This window comes from Amblyomma maculatum, chromosome 3, assembly GCF_055883805.1.
Source record: "Amblyomma maculatum isolate TAMU_Amacu chromosome 3, ASM5588380v1, whole genome shotgun sequence".
NCBI lineage: Eukaryota > Metazoa > Arthropoda > Arachnida > Ixodida > Ixodidae > Amblyomma > Amblyomma maculatum.
The window spans coordinates 157,003,031-157,019,455 of NC_139346.1; the positions used below are offsets into that span (position 1 = coordinate 157,003,031).

General features: G+C 46.5%; 1 protein-coding gene across 1 annotated transcript in view; it reads right to left on the minus strand.

Annotated features, from left to right (window-relative positions):
* Window positions 1–16,425, minus strand: part of LOC146196589 (membrane metallo-endopeptidase-like 1) — a 30,383-nt gene that overhangs the window by 3,030 nt on the left and 10,928 nt on the right. Inside the window, exons 6-17 of the mRNA XM_084597041.1 lie at window positions 15,529–15,702; window positions 13,892–13,978; window positions 12,610–12,734; window positions 10,816–11,047; window positions 9,732–9,830; window positions 9,253–9,330; window positions 8,189–8,298; window positions 7,377–7,435; window positions 6,195–6,246; window positions 4,312–4,379; window positions 3,367–3,503; window positions 1,781–1,846 (exon numbers count right to left, since the gene is read on the minus strand). Of these exons, the coding sequence (XP_084453167.1) occupies window positions 1,781–1,846; window positions 3,367–3,503; window positions 4,312–4,379; window positions 6,195–6,246; window positions 7,377–7,435; window positions 8,189–8,298; window positions 9,253–9,330; window positions 9,732–9,830; window positions 10,816–11,047; window positions 12,610–12,734; window positions 13,892–13,978; window positions 15,529–15,702 (1,287 nt within the window). The remainder of the gene's footprint in view (window positions 1–1,780; window positions 1,847–3,366; window positions 3,504–4,311; window positions 4,380–6,194; window positions 6,247–7,376; window positions 7,436–8,188; window positions 8,299–9,252; window positions 9,331–9,731; window positions 9,831–10,815; window positions 11,048–12,609; window positions 12,735–13,891; window positions 13,979–15,528; window positions 15,703–16,425) is intronic.

The window sequence follows — 16,425 nt, forward strand, 5'->3', positions numbered from 1 at the left end:
GTTTAAGTTCACCTCCCCATCAAACTCTCACTCGCCGTTTTCTTTGACATACACCCTTTCCTCTACGACATTCACGCCACTGCCTGTTTGTTAAAGGAACTACGTAAAGCTATTTACTGAAACTATCAGTCTTCCATCACGCAACAACAACAACAGCAAAAACCTAGCTTAAATAAGATTGTCGGCGATTAAATATAATGCTACTCCTCTACCGCCTGAACTGAACGGGGGTGGGAGGTGGGGAAGGGTGGCTGTTCCTGGCCCTACGAACTGGTATATGGTAGGTCAACGCCGCTTGCGGCGGGGGCTAGCCAGCCACCAAATTTTATCTGTTGTGGGCCGTCATTGCACCCGCCACTGCTTCGGTGGTGGACGACGGCTGTTGCGGCACGCGCCTTTCTCTTCTTTTTCTTTCTTCTCTATATTCTCTTCTATCTGCACGAGGCAGCGGAGGTGGCTCAGCTACAGAGCCAGTAGCAGGCCCGTGCATTTTCTTTTCTTTCTTCCTTCAGCCACAATAAACTGAACGCATGATATTTCAAAGAAAAAAAAAAAACAAGATTAGATAAAACTGGTCGTGATGGTGCCCGTCCCGCACGCGTAATTTTGAAGCTCTCAATGAGAGGGCCGCCTCAGAAAGCCCAAATGATACCGATGGGAAAGGGGCGCCTACGAACGCGCGACGAGGTGTTGCCCCTAATCGGTTGCGAGCTGCTTCCTGGAGCGCATTTTAATAATTACTTGTAAATTATGGGGTCCACGCAAAGTTCTCAAGTTCGACTCGAAAACAAAGTAACTGCCTCTACGGATTTATAGCTTTAGAATATTACCATAAATATCGTGTCGGAGTCCGCAGTAATTTTACTTTCGACAGCTAGATGCGCTGGTCAGTTCAATTTATTTTTACCGCATTTTCATTAGCGCCCCCGTATAGGCCCCAAATGTCAGTCCTGACAACGTCCAGCTATTATATGCTATCATCACGAGCGTTATTAGTGAACCGCTTATTATGTCCTTAGATTTTCCGCTAAGTGCGGCCAAGTTTAGTTATTTTCCTTTCGTGCAGATCGATGCAACCTGAAATCCTTCTTTGGGCAGTTTGACGTTTAATTTCAACATCTAGCGATGGTTCCATTCTCTTAAATGGTTTCTGCGGCGTCTTCGGAAGAGGAAAAACCTATTATATTTCCTTAATTTTGCAAGAAGTAAGGGACACTGATTACGCGTTTGTTTGCTCAAAAAACCGTAAAGAGAAACGAGGAGCGCATTTTGATGCATGAACAAAACGATGCATGACTGTCGAAGCATTATAGATGTCCCGCTTGTGCTACAGCCAACCTATAATCCATGACATCGCCGCACACAACCAAGGAGATAATGGGTCAGAATTAACAAGTACAATTTTTTTTTTTAACAAAACATTCAGTTGTCAGCTAACTGTGGAATGTTGTAATGAAACGGCTATATTAAAAGCATTGTTCTAGCTTTGCTACGCCTAGCGGAATCTTGCCCTTAAGGTTTGCCCTGACCATGCACCGGCCAGTTAAAAGGCTGCAGAAAACCAATAGGACGCTTTTACCTGCGAGGATCACGTTAAAGGACACCAACAAAGGCACAAAGCATCTACAATCCCGCAAAGGCATGGCTTAATTTGGCTCTGTTATTGTTGCATTTATTGGAGCATGCACGCAGATAAAAAAGAAAAAAACAATTGGGAAGGTCTGGGTGCCCACAGTATATGAAGAATGGCGTTTAAGGCTAAGCGACAAAACTTCCGCACCTTGAACGCAGGCATGATAGCAGCGCTTTCTTCGAACAGGGACTCTTGCACGTCGGATCCGTTGAGCTGCGCCAGAAAGAATAACGGAGGAGGAGGCATAACAAGAAAAGCGTTGGTCAGCGGATAAGAAAATGTTCACCAAGGACATCATTAATCATCATTAATCTCTTAGGGTGAAACGGTGAGCCTTTTTAGGGGACCCGATTATGTTTACAAATGAAGTCATTCTCTTCAAGAAAGAGCCGTTTATCACGACAGCGACGTACCGCAGTTAGCCGATTTCCTGTTTCCCTTGCATCCGACTAGTAGTGCTAGCACTACTAGTCGCAATCACGGATTTCGCCGATGTCTGTCTGAAGCCGCTCTCTCTCTCTCTCTTGGTGAACTTGAAGTGGAGAAAGAGAAGGCGGTGACGCGCGCGTCACGTGGCTCAGCATTCAAAAGGTGGAGCGGCCGTATAGATGCAGCAGAAGTCTCTCTCTCTCTCTCTGTCCATCCGTTTCTCGTGAACTTGAATAGGAGGAAGGGAAAGTAGCGACGTCCGCATCACGCGACTTAACACTGAGGGGTTGAGCGGTTGCATAGATGCACCCAGTGAGAGAGTAAGATAGTGAGAGAGGGGCATGTCAGTTGCAGACGTGGTGGCCGTCACTGGACAGCGTTTCACAGGCATGTGTCGGAATGATCAGTCGTGTGTCGCTCGCGCGTCCTCAACTTCGGCATCTCTCCCTCGCATCAGTCACTCCTCAGCCTTCTCGGACAGCAGACGTATTCGCGCTGTGCTTCCTGGACCTCGGCTCTGAGCCGCTCGCCGCGTCGTGAAGCTAAAGCCCCTCAGTGAAGCTGATTGTGCTTACCTCCGCGCCCTTACTGGCGCTCGCCTTCAAACGCGTTTTCCTCTCTCTTCTCTCTCTGCTCATATGATCCCACCCCAGACCTTTCGGCCGTAGAGCATTGCATTGTAAAGAGGTACATTGTACTTGTTTTTGTTCATTTCTTAAGATGGTGTAAGGAAAGCTGAGGACGCGGCTGCGCCGCGCGTTTGCTTCGCGTCGCAATGGATGAAGCCGAGCCGTCAGACACTGCGGCACAGGTTTGCTGTGCTTGACGTGCTGAAGTAGAACGGTTAAGCAGTGCTACGTACATACTTCGCATATGGTTAATTATGCAAATCGGCCGTATTTTTTTTTTATCTTACACTTGATTCGTTGCCGGGTGGTATCTATCCCTACGTTTAACCAGGCTCCACAGCACCAGGTCGAACGAAGTTTTGATTGGGACGGTTGCCGTACGCCGTTGCGTCTTGATATAGCTCGCGTGAAGGGCTCAAACGTTTTAGCAGTAAGCATATTCTTTGAACACTTAATACACACTGTTTGTACAGTTTATATAAACGCGTGTTAAGTTGGAGAATTAACTGACATATCGAAGCAATGGGCTCACAACATCTTCCACACGTGTTAAAATACCAGACCTAGAGGTACCGAAGGGAGTTTAAACCAGGAAAGTATTTTGTTCTTTATAAAGTGCACGATGGTACCCGCCGAAGCAGATAACAAAAAGCTCGGAGAGCCAAAGACAGTCACCTTGCGCCCCGGATTCACGGGATCGTCCAATTTGCTGTACTGGTCAGCAAAGCACGCGAGCTGTTTCTCGAAATTCTGCGCCGAAGTCTCGCTCCACACCATCTCGGGGAACACCTTGCCCGTGTCATAGTAGTAGCCTGCGCAGAGTCGGCGAGAGCACATTCCAGTGATTGTTGTGCGAACACGTTCGGTAATCAGCTCAAATGAGCCATCATTCTGCTGCACTCGTTTCCTAGCTGGAAACGTAGCCACGGTTGAAATACGCGGCGCTGTTTCGTATTCTGTATCTACTGGTACCATTCACACTTTACCCGCTGTCCAGTATGTGTGGGAATGGTGTTGAAGAGAAGGGGGGGGGGGGGGGGGGGGGTGTCCTTCATCATAGATGTAGTTTGAAATCATGGCGAAACGGTGCGCAATAGGGCACCATGCTACTTGCGAAGGATATGACATACAGTGGCAATGACATTTAGCGGGAACACGTCTACGCGTTGTCATGCTCGGGCTTTACCCCATTGCACATAACCAGTTTGCAAATCAATACTGAGCGACGCACGATTACTGGGACCTCGATGTAGTGCTTCGTGTTGTCCGCCATTTTGCGTGAAATTGCTACTGGCTGGGACACAGTGATTCTCCGCACATGCACAGCCACGCGGAGCAGTGTTCCCGCTAAGTGTGATTAACACTGTACTGATCTACAGGCTTGATCGTAATGACGTCATGGTCGCAATGCCCCAAACTGATAAGTAGACAGATGGATTGTAAGAAGGAAAAAAAGCGTTCATGAGAGAGAATGGATATTGCATTTTCTTTAAAACTACGAGCATAACTTATTCCACTGGAGCCAACCCCAAGAATAGTGCGTTTGGCTACAGAGAAAAACCTACAGAGAAAAAAACGTAGTGGGCGAATATTTCCTATTTACCCGTTAACAGCACTTACTCTTTTCGTAAATCATCTTCGTCATGGCCTTGGTCTGCCTGACACCATAGCGCGCTGAGTGGACGACGCTGGAAGTAACGAAATCAGAAGACAGCTTGAATTCCGCCCTTGCCACTAGCTTTGAATAAATTCAATGAATATTCTCTTAACCACTTCATAGAGGGAACTATTTATTTGCGTCCCTTCGTCCCACGTAAACCTCAGCGCAATAATCTGTACAAAATGTGAGTGTCAGCGAACGCTTTCAGCGCGTCAGTCTTTTCTTGTAGAGGGCATAAGAAACGCATATACACACATCGCCGCTATACTTACAACTGGTTCATTATTAGCATAACTATGCACTTCTTGCGCAAGCGTACGTGCAAATAAAAACAAACACAATGAAATCATAATTCAAACCCCCGATAGAAACCGGCATTTTTTCTCAGTGATAACCACAGACGGATTGCTTAAGCTCATGTTTGCTAAAAAAAAAAAAAAAAAATACCAGTGGAAAAAGCGCAGAACAGAGTAGAAGAAACGAATATACTCACACTTTCGCCAGACTTACAACTGGTTTATTATTAGCACAACCACATACTTATAACCACCTTCCCGTGTAAGCACGCCAACTCATTCTTCAAGCATTTTTAATCAAAGCATACTCTGAAATGCATAAGCGACCCAAATTTTTTACCATGTGCGCTTGCACAGGAAGGTGGCTACAAGTACATAGTTGTGCTAATTACAAATAAGTTTAAGTCCAGCGACTGTTTATGTGTGTGTATGCGTTTCTTCTCCCGTGTCCATGTCTTTTTTCGCTGTTTTTTCTTGAAACCTGTCAAGTTGTTTCACATCTCTTGTACTAGAAGATGGTTCGATTGTTTGACTGTTTCTGAAAGCCTGCCTGTACGTGCAACTCTTTCTCGTTAGCTACAGGTTCTAAGTTTGACGGACGTTGGCGCTGTGCCGAGCAAAGTCAGCTCCGTATCCTGCGAATTCCGCGAAGTTACTATTGTGCAAGAAACCGAGAAAGTCTTGTCAAAGACATCTAGTTTATGCGGCTGCCACCACGTGTTACGTTACGTTTAATATTGTTACATATATGGCCTGCGTCGCTGGACGTTGAAGAAGACGACGATCAACGGTAGTGACACGGAAGGAAGACGAAGGTGTAGCAACGGCAGCTGGTACTACGAGAAGGTTGGCGCCTACCCGACCATTCACTCAAGTCATCAGCCGTTGCGTTCTCGAACTAACCTTCTTGCCAAGTATCATCTTGGTGGAGGTGCTGGGTACCAATATCAATATCACGTATCAATATCAAACGCGACAGCTTTATTGGATACTATCTACAGATTCACTTATCCCTATGTTTATGCTTATCCCTATGTTTATGCAACAAATTTCTGCAAATTCTGTCATTTATGTGGTTTCGTGATGTCACATAATCTGGTTTGATTTGGTTTGGTTTATGAGGTTTAATGTCCCAAAGCTCCCCAGGTTATGAGACGCCGAAGTGAAGGGCTCCAGAAACATCGACCATCAGAGGTTCTTTAACGTACAATGACATCGCGCAGCACACCAGCGCCTTGCTTTTCGCTTTCACTGAAAAGTGGTGGCCGCGGCCGGGTTTCCATTCCGCATCCTTGGGCATGGAAGTCGAGCGCCCTAGCCACTGCACCACCTCGGCGGGGCTCACATAATCTGACGACCAGTTGATGATCGGCCATGTCACACGCAAACTATCACATAAGAGGCGCGTCAGTGGTATTTCGCTTAAGGCGATGCCCATGTCGGATTTTACAGTGAACAGAGCCTTTCACATTGTCGCGTTAAGTGCGGCGTTAACATGTTGCACAATCAAGAAACGTCGCGTCAAACCGGCCACGCCGTCAACTTACAAGACCGAACTGTTTGTTGGAACGGACGTGTTGAAGAGACCCATAGGAATGACTGTGGAGGAAGCAAAGAGGAGAAACAGTAAGTGCTCTAGGAGGCAACGACGCTCAGCAGTCCGAAACCGGAAACAACGCAAGGACGTGATGCCTTGATTTATGGCTCTTTTTTTTTTTTGTGAGTCACCACGCATCGGGAGCATAGAATAACCGTGCTTTCTTTATACCCTTAAGCCTTTATCTGCTGGAAAAGCTAGTTGAAAAACCTCACTCACATCACTCACACAGTGAGTTCGCTCTCCCGTGTTGATGCACCAAGCGACAAGAATAAAAAAAATAATCCATTTTGAAAAACAAAACAGGTCACTCATTTCTATTAGGGCAACAAATGACAGCGCTCGTCCAACAAAGAATGTGAAGTTGGTAGCAGAGTTTACTGCGGGACCCTTCAGGGGTGCTCTGCCCTGATGGGGCTGGTGCAGGTGGGTCACCGCTGCTTGCGGCGGGGGCTGGCCTGGCACCGAAGTTTTATCTGTTGTAGGCCGTCATTGCACACGCCACCGCTGGTGGTGGACGACGGCTGCTGTTGCGGCGCGTGTCTTTCCCTCTGCTTTTCTTTCTTCTCTATATTCTATTCTATCTGCACGAGGCAGCGGAGGTGGCTCAGCTACAGGGCCAGTAGCAGGCCCGTGCATTTTCTTTTCCTTCTTTCTACAGCCACAACAAACACAACAGTTTACTGCCACAAAGTTTTGCAGCTGAAGGAGCCGATTGCCGTTATCCACGTGTGCAGGAAAATGCAATCCTTTAATTTGGTCGCTGTGTCAACTTAACACCACGCCGACATCTTCGTCATGGGAAGCCCCTAAAGAGATTTTTGCGCACCCCAAGTAGGAGTGAAAAAGAGAGTACATTTCAAAAGAAGCCCACATCTACCACATGCGACCTTCACAGTTGTCACGAACGACGCGCTGCGCTCTGTGCTTAATAAAATGGCACGCTGCACAGTACAGAGTGTCAGAGCTTTCGCTTCCCCATGTGGCACTAAATGCTAAGGGCAGCTTGGAAGTCTGCACGGCACCGTGGATGCTTAATTACACAGCTTACAATAGGCTGTCCGCAGAGGTGCAGTATTGTGATTGATCTGATTCAGGGATTGTGATGGCAAAATGCGGGGTGTCTACTTACAGACAGCTTGCCTCTGGATGTCGTAGGTAACAGTTGTGTCAAAAATACTTCCAGGCCACCTGGGGACAAAAACGTGAGGATCAGAATGTGGGTCGCATGAGGAGAGACAAGTCCACACACAAACATGTGCCGTAAGACAAATTTCAACTACACTCTATGGCGAGGGTGATAAAGCATGACCGTGAACCTCGCTAGAACACGAGCTAGCTAGGCGAACGATAGCAACATGCTCTGGACAGTGTCTAACTTGGTGATCGGGCCGTCTACCAACAACACCACATACAGTTTCTCGGCCATGCAGGTAGTTAAAAGATGTAGTGTATAGAGGCGTAGTTCACGGAATAAACTATTTACCAGTACCTACTTTACTAATCCACAGATAATGTATAATCAAGGACCAGAGGTTTTTGTTCAATGTGTTGTAGTCCCAGCGCAGCCACGCTAGTCTCCCCAACTCAATATAAGGCTAGGCTCATGAGCAATGAAACTCCAGAGAAAACAAAGTGCGCGTGAGTTGCTGTGCGTACTCGTCATTCTTCTAGCGTCGCTTCCCAAAGTACTCGCGCTTACGCACGGAGAATGCAGCCAGAAGAGCGCCGGTTGTTTCTACTTATAGAAAAAAAAAAAAGCTCGTTAAAACGTTGTGATTATCAAGGTCATTGAATCCCAGTATTCCCCACGAACAAAAAAAAAAAATCTTCTTGAAGTCAATCTCCGAAAATTGGTCATGAATTTCTGCAAAGCCTTTTCTAATTACCCTAGGGAGAGTGAGGAAGGATACCACTTGCCGAAACGACTTCAAATACACTCACTGCTTCATCCTGGCTTTCTGCGTTACGTATGCCGTGAAGATGTCCTCTCGGAAGTGCTGCATGTATATGAAGTACTGCTTGATGGCCTCCTGGCCCATTCCATTTGGAAGCTGCAGAAAGCGGAAGTTTATTTCTTTATTATTATGAGCACAGCTCTGGTCTTACAACCTAAGTGAGCACTGCACTTCATGGTTGGAGTTAGGAGACGGAAGGGGGGGGGGGGGGTGAAATCCCTATATGCCTCTGTCACACTAGAAAAATTATTGCCAGTCGCGTCGACTGACATTGACATCTAATGATTACACGAGGACGTTAAATGCTGTTAAGTTCGATTAATGTTCGCGATCGAATGAGTTTGAGGAACTCATTAGCCTCTGAACTCGCTTGCATGCTCTAGACACCAGGTACGGAGAAAGAAGAAGCGACGCAAAAAAGTATTATGCGACCTTCTAAAGTCATGTTTTCAGTTCCTTGAGTTTTGCTAAAACAACTTTATTTTTGTGACAAACAGTTCCCATCGTAGCTGTTACGGAAAGCCATTAGTCCCGGCTTCAGCTTCGGCCCTGGCTTATGCGCGACCGTCGATCATTTTGGGCTGTAGGTTTCTTGTTTTACGGCTCTCAAATGCGAATTTTATGAGCATTAAAAGCAGTGACTGTGCGCTTTATTCTTTGCATGTCAGTTTCATTCTCCGCGTATTTTCGCGCACAATCACTCCAAAACAGAATCAATCTTTTAATAAGGGGATGTGTTTAACCACTTCGTTATCAATTAATAAATTAATAATTGTTATTTATAGATATGAACAATCATTTACGACCATGTTAAGTAATTAATTTTAAATTATTTAAATACTAATAATTACCATTATTTAAAAATTGCAGCTGTGGCCGAAACTTAAGAAATACGACGCGAGGACAATGCTGCACTGAGTTGTCATCGCAGCATGGTCCTTGCATGCGTGTTTCCTTGGTGTCGCTTTAAGAGGGATGTATCGGTAGGGCATGCAAATAGTAAGGATGGTGAACTTGTCATGACATGATAAAAGGCGAACAGAAACATGCCTGTGCGATGTGTTCAATGAATCTGTCCTTGATGGCCACCCAGACGGGGTAGAAACTCAAGATCTTCTGAGACATGATCTGCAAGATAAATTTCGGCACAATAGTGAGGCCGACACAGTTTAGTGAAATATAGTTCGCAGGATCTAAATCACCCTCGACGTCTCTAGATATCGATTAGAATTAACATTAGCAGTGGAACAAGTTACCCAGCTTAGGACCCATATCTTGAAGTAAGCGACCTCTAAAGAATTAATGCGAGCAAAAACATCGCTGTTAACCAGTTCGCATATTTGCCAAGGCACGTTTGAAACATCGATAAGCACCGTAAGGGCACACGCAGGCAAAGATGTGAAATCTCGAAGCATTTCTTAGATAAGGCAGGTGATGAGGTCTCGCTACATTGTTCTTTGCCTGTTGCGATGTGTTTATTCGATAAGGCAACAGCGCACAGTGTAACTACATAGAGGGCGCTACCTCACCTTTTTTTCCGCGATGTACTTGGTGAAGCTGTCCATCCATTTGGTCTTGTTGATGTTCTCCGCGAACACTCGGCCGATCTTGTCAGTGGTCATCCTAGCCTAGCACCGCGAAAACGCAGTACGCGCAATTAGAGCTCAGCATTTTCGTGGCTCGAATGAGAATAATTCTTTGCAACGAAAACAAAAAAAGAGAGACAAACTCAAAAATGGTGATTTTCCTGGCATTATTACTATTTCAAGGGACAACGGGGTCCAGTGAATATTAACTTGTGTCGATAGGATACCAATTTATATCCAGGAAAACGCCACTGTAAGCGCAAACCGAACCATTATTAGTTAAAAATTCCCACAACAGAAACTATGGTGCCGCCATCACAGGACAATTTCTGAAGCGAAATGCGTGAGTCGAGCTCTTTCTCTCTTTTCATTACTATTTTCGCCGCGGATCCTAGAGCCTACACTGCAACGTCATGCACTTCAAACAGTCCGTAATCTCTCTCTCCCCCTCCCCCATCTTGAGTGTGATTTTAGTGGCGGAAGGTTTCTGAATCTTAATTTCTCGGCTATAAATGCATCTCTTTTGGCCGGACAAGGTCAACATAGGCAGAAAGACCTGTAAAATCAGTCTTTAACGAAAAGGGGAATCGAGTGGACTTGTATTCGGTGCTCCGTTAATATGAAAACTCTGCACCACGACTGTGATGTCTGTCATAGACGAGCGCTCAGGCTCTATGGTTTATAATACACTGAGACTCAGGAACCCGCATTTTTGCATTCAACAGGGTGCAAACGTCCTACGATGTAGACGAGGGAACACAAATGAAACAACTTTACATAAATGTGAAAGCGGTACCGGTTGCAGCAAGCATCATCAAGTAACGCAGGAAGCATCAGGCTGTGAATATATTTCAGACTACCAGATGGCGCCCAAACGAGGGTGGCTTCGAGCCGTCTGTGGCACTATCGTAGACTTTCAAGAGAGCGCCAGTACATTCCTGTACAGTGGCCCCTCACGGAATGAGGGCAATTTGACTAGAGTAGCCGATAACAACGTGGTACCGCCTGGGCAGTGTTGCGTGCTCACCACGACCTCCTTGAAGGTGGACTTGGTGAGGTGGTCCGAGTACAGATAGAGCAGGTAAAGCGGCACGGCGCGGTCAATGCTATGCATGCAGGCCCGCCAGCGGTCGACGGTCGGAGTGTACATGCCGGTGAACTGCGTGTACCAGACGTCTCGCAGCTGGTGCACCGTGTCCGGGAGGTATGGCGACAGCTCCGTCATCAGCCGAAAGCCCAGATAGTTCATCTCCACATAGCTGTCGCGAAGAGAGCAGCAATGTACACACCGCTGCCTTAGGGTGTCTAAACTCTTCAACTGCTTATCGACATTGGGGTTAACAGCGACCCAAACTGCATGTGCTGTGCAAAAATAAGACGCATTTTAGTACTTTTTTTAAAAAAGAAAAAGACCATTCTTAGCGTCTGTTGTCGGCGTGTCACCGGAAAGAACAGGGAGAACAGGGAAGAACGGGAACGGGAGCCTAAACGAAATGCCCCCCCCCCCCCCCCCCCCCCCCCGGTACACTCCCAAACCTGTGTTAAGACGCTGCGTTGACGCTGGCGCTGCGCATGCGTCAGCAAATATCTTCCTTAACTCTACTCTGGTTTTGTGGGGAAAAAGTTAAAAGGGGAAAACTGTGTAATCAGTACCTTAGCCCTTAAACGCAGTGCCCTTTTCCTCCAAGTCATATCCTGATTACATCTATTCTCATGAGCGAAGTCGACTGCGATTTGTAAGCTTTTCTTTTTTTAAGCACAGATCAGTGTCCGCGGATTATCCTCGCCGTATCCCCATCAAAACGTAGTGCATTTGTCATCAGGCCTTAGCGCAGTAGTAATAAGGGTACAATTAAGGGACAACATCATGCGAAGTTGTAATTTGAAAGCCACTGAAATATCGTGAGGAGGATGTGATGCTGGAATGCAACACTTTTCCTTAAGTAAAAAGCCCAATGATTTTCACTTTCACTCAAGCCATGTAGTTGGACTTCCTGAGCATTCGTGGAAGGTGAAACGTTTAAAGGTTTGACCCCGATAGGTTCCTCGCATTTTCAAGATATGTTCGAGCATTGGCGGTGTATAACTAGTAACTCAACATAAGTAAAGAGCATGGTGCAAGATATCTGCGTAGGAACATAGCGGACCGCACTGCTGGCACAAAAAAGTCCCCTGGTTCGTCTAAGCACGGCGAAATTCATATTCGGTAAATGACCTGTTTTCGCCCGTTGTTTGAATCAGTTTCACATGTAAAGCATTCGTCCACACGCCACGTCAACAGCACGTCTCGACTACTTCCCTCAACCCTGCTTCGGGCTGTTACGGCGATCACTTTGTGAATGAAAGAGTAACTGTGTGCACGTGACATAAGCAGCGGAAGATACAAAGAAAATTAGGGCAATTTAGCGTGCATCGGCCAAATCCGAAATGAGTGTGCTAACGCTTCGGTTTTCACTTCGGACTCGAGTCCCGCATATTCATTAACACACATTTTTTAGCTACCACATTATGTGTAAGACCATCTGAAAAAGTCTAAGCCATACGAACGTATCTGCGAGGTCTACGAATAGCTTGTCTGGATCGAAATTCAGGGGTGCGAGTGGGTTCAATTCTCATCGCAAGAACGCTATTCATGCTGGCAGCTCCTGCTGATTCGGCCACGTCACGTGGCCTTGTGACGTCACGCAAACCATCGACGCATGCACAAGTGTGTCGCGCGAGCGTCACTGCTTTTCGATCTCGGAGGCTTCAGACGCCGCACAACGGTTACAGGCAGGAGTGAATCATATAGTGCTAACGCATCAAAGAAGAAGGAGCTTACCTTGGGTGGCCTTCAACAAGGGCTTGCACCGTCTCGGTGATGAACTCTGGTGACTTAAGCAGGATCCTGGTTTCGTTGCCTAAATCGGACGGAGGTACTGTGCAACTGACGACAATGGACAAGTACTGAAATCAACAAAAGGAGAGGGGTGCGTCAGGCTCACTCATTACTTTCCCGTATGTACGAGTCAGCAAATTATAAAAAGCAAAGCTACAGAAACAACGCGTCTTTGTGGTCACTCCCTGGGCTACTTTAACATAAACAAGCACCGAGATCCACACGTGGAAATAAATGCCGGCGCTTATATATTGCAGCTTGGGTTACGAAGAAACGTAATTTGTCGAGCGCTGCGGTTGTATCGCGAAAAGTTCCAGTGACCAACTACAATCATCACAATACTGCTTTATTTAAAAGGAAACGAACCTATACTGATCCCGAGCTTTTACCTGGAAGAAAAAGGCCGTCTCCCTGAAAATGCAATGACCACTTTATCAGCCGCGCCTTCATTATCTTACCCCTACACACATATGTGCACTCAAAGCTGCTTTCTGTTCGATTGTTGGCAGTCGAAAAGCAATGAAAGGTTGCCTGTAGTCTTCTTCATCTCGTTTACGTGCAAACAGACGCTTTTGGGATGATGTGCGAAACCTGCTATTATCAGCACCTCCAGCACGTAGTGCGAATCTGTCGAGCGAGTTCTGCGTCGAAATGATAGTGGTGCGGTGGCAATGCGGCGTTTATGACGTTAAAATTTGAAGTAGTATTTTCTGAGGAAAACTATGGCAACAAGGTATGAATTGTGAAATGCGCTGGCGAAGCACTCGAAAACGAGTGAACAGATCGGTTTCGGGTGCTCAGCGCTGCCATCGCTACACAGTGTCGATGTCGTGAAAATCGCCTGCACAGAGGGCCAGGTTTCTGAGATATCTTAATTGGGAGGCAAGTGGGGGATATTCTAGATACCTTTACGGAAACATTGTATAGAAATGGTCTAAACTTCCGATGCGCAGCACAAAAAAAAATTGCTTTTAAAATATTTCTGCGCTCGCAAGTTGCTTGATCAGTCATAGAAAGCCAACGAGGTGCGTTTCTGAAAATTAATAGCGAAGAATGATAAAAGTCTGTTGAGGGAACATTTGCGTATACGTTGATCTTTATTAGAATGTTAGACAATGCGTGAAAAGCTTGGTTTGAGAACTTTGCCAGAAAATTTACACATTTCTGGATGACGAGAATTTGAGTGCTTTCTCGTATACGGGAATACAGAAACCTTATGTCTCACCTTCTTTAACTTCTCGGGAAGGTCTTTTATCATCCTAATCCGGTACCTAGTGGTGCCCATGATCATCTTTGCCGGCAGACTCAGGCTCTGAAGGAAAGAGGAGGTAATGAAAAAAAAAATAGGATGTACCGTAGCACCGTTATCACAGCTCTTAACTACAAACATTGCCTGTGATATTTAGTACCGAGCCCCCAGTCTCAGCAATTTGCTTCTTATTTTTTTTTTCTTTTTTTTTTTTTGTACAGCCGCAGCTCTTAATAAGCGCCCGTTCCTTGTGTTTCACGCCGCCATATCAACAGCAGTACGTGGAGGTGGTTAACATGGGAATCACTTGGAGGGTGGTCACACCGAAAGGGGGCGCTCGACACGGCGATCGCTAGAAATGCTCAAGCGTAGAAGGACTGCCACGAAAAAAAAAATAAAGTGTCTCTTAGATGTCTCTTAAGAGGAGAACGGTAAAAGCCTACCCTTCTCGTATCACTTGCCTCTCATCGTTTGCCTTTTATCGGCGTTCGTTGCAGTGCTACATATAAACACAATTGATTTACAGGAAAGAAAGGGCGCAGTATCTGTCACACTTTCTCCGGCAAGTGCGAATTTCGACCGTACACCATCGATCCTGTCTCGTGGCGTTTTTTGGCGTGTGTTCTAGTGTGGTATTGAAGATGGCAGGAACGCTCGACGAGAATACATCTCGCGGAATCTCGCGGAATATGACAGATCTCGCGCACAAATCTTGCGCACAACTCTCGAGCACAGGATTTCGTTCCACGAGCCTAAAAAGGCTTTCGCTTTAATTATGGAAGGAGGATCAGTAAGGCAAGAGCGCAAGAATGCGTGACCTGACGGCAGTTACCGCGGGAACCGCCAAGAGGGTTAGGGCGAGGTTAGGGTGAGAGCGAGAAATGTGCTTCCGGAATGTGTTTACCGTGGAGGAGGAAAGAATGCAGCGCAGTCAGCGGCAATTGCTGCGAAATGCACTGATCGAGAATTGTCTGTGACGCTTGGAACGGCAGACTTGAGGGGAGCACCAGATGAATATCGAGCTAGTAAAGAAGGAAAAGTGCTGCATGCCGCTTGTCCTTCATCTTCCTCAAAACCTCGTGTTACCGAAAGGCAACCGTCCTACATGAAGTCGTTTTTTTTTTCCTTTCAGCGCGGGCACCGTAGAATTACTGATGCTCTTTAGTGTCTAGTACACTTCAGCAGCACGTGTGTTGATGACCGTCTTATACCTACATCGGGCAATGAGACACGAGGGTTGCGGTCTTCCGGATTAATATCTAAAACAGGGTCTTTAACGTCCACTGTTTTCGCTTTTGAGACAGCGACACTGCGCACTCTTAAAGTTTGTAACGCCAAATACTGGCTGCTCGACGGCATCCTAGTGGTGAATTTCTTCTAGTAGCACTTTGAAATCGAGATTGCGAAATCTTCGCGATCTTCTTGTTCGAGCTTACAAGAACGTTTTCCAGTGCTACTGAATTGCCGGCGCAGAAAGCAGAAGTTTATGCTGCAGTCCAACTCCTGCATTCGGCACGACTTCAAAAAGCAGGCAGCGAACGTCTATTTCACCGAAATATTCGTAATTTTTTGTGAAGTTCCTCAATAACCGATGACCTAGTTATAACGCAAACCTTGACGAGCTTTGTGACGAAAGTGACCACGCTGCTAGCATGACTGGAGGCATCCGGCAAGCCGGCGATCTTGGCGCCCTCCTTCAGCGACGTGGTCACAGCCTCCGTGTACCAGTTCACCTTCTTGTCGCGGTGGACGTCACTCTTGCGGAGAAACACGTCTGGCTCGTCCAACTGCGGTGCACATCAAAATACACCAGCCCACATTTTCCTTTGGATAAGAACACTCTACCCGTCTACCCCAAACGTCTCAACCCCGCCCCCCCCCCCTCTCCCCCGCCACCCTGTTCCTAAATTTGAGTGGCCTGAAATGAACAGCAGGAACTTTCGTAAGACACTAAGAACTGTAAGTTTGTTTCTCGTAGTACCACTGTCCCTACGCATTTTTCTCTCTTTCATACAAGTGTCAAATTAACTCTATTTCTCGGCTACCACCTTTCTGAAGAAGCAAGCCCTGATACCCAATTGTCGAAAGCTAAGCATTTAGCAGTTATTCCTACCTTCTTTTTCTACAAACGCATTGTCTTATTTCCTCGCCAAGTTCTTCAAAGGAGAGACGCACAGACATGTATTGAACACTTTGTAGTTCCAGCCTTCGTGCTTGATTCCTCAGTGGCCACAGCACAGTACGCGAAGGCCGCGTGTCCTTTTTCCCTGGCTTTGAGAGCCGCTACAAGCATGTCTCGGCTTTCGCATAAAACGCCTGGACGATTTCACCTTCAATACCTAAACAAGCTATCAACAAGCTACCAACAAGCTACCAATAAGCTACCAACAAGCTATCATGCAGTATTTATAGCTATAGTGCAAACCGCGAGAAAGCACTTGGTGACATTTTCACAAGAAAAGTGTCTCCCCTTTTCTCGATCTCGAGCGCAGCAGAGGACATCCTGTCCT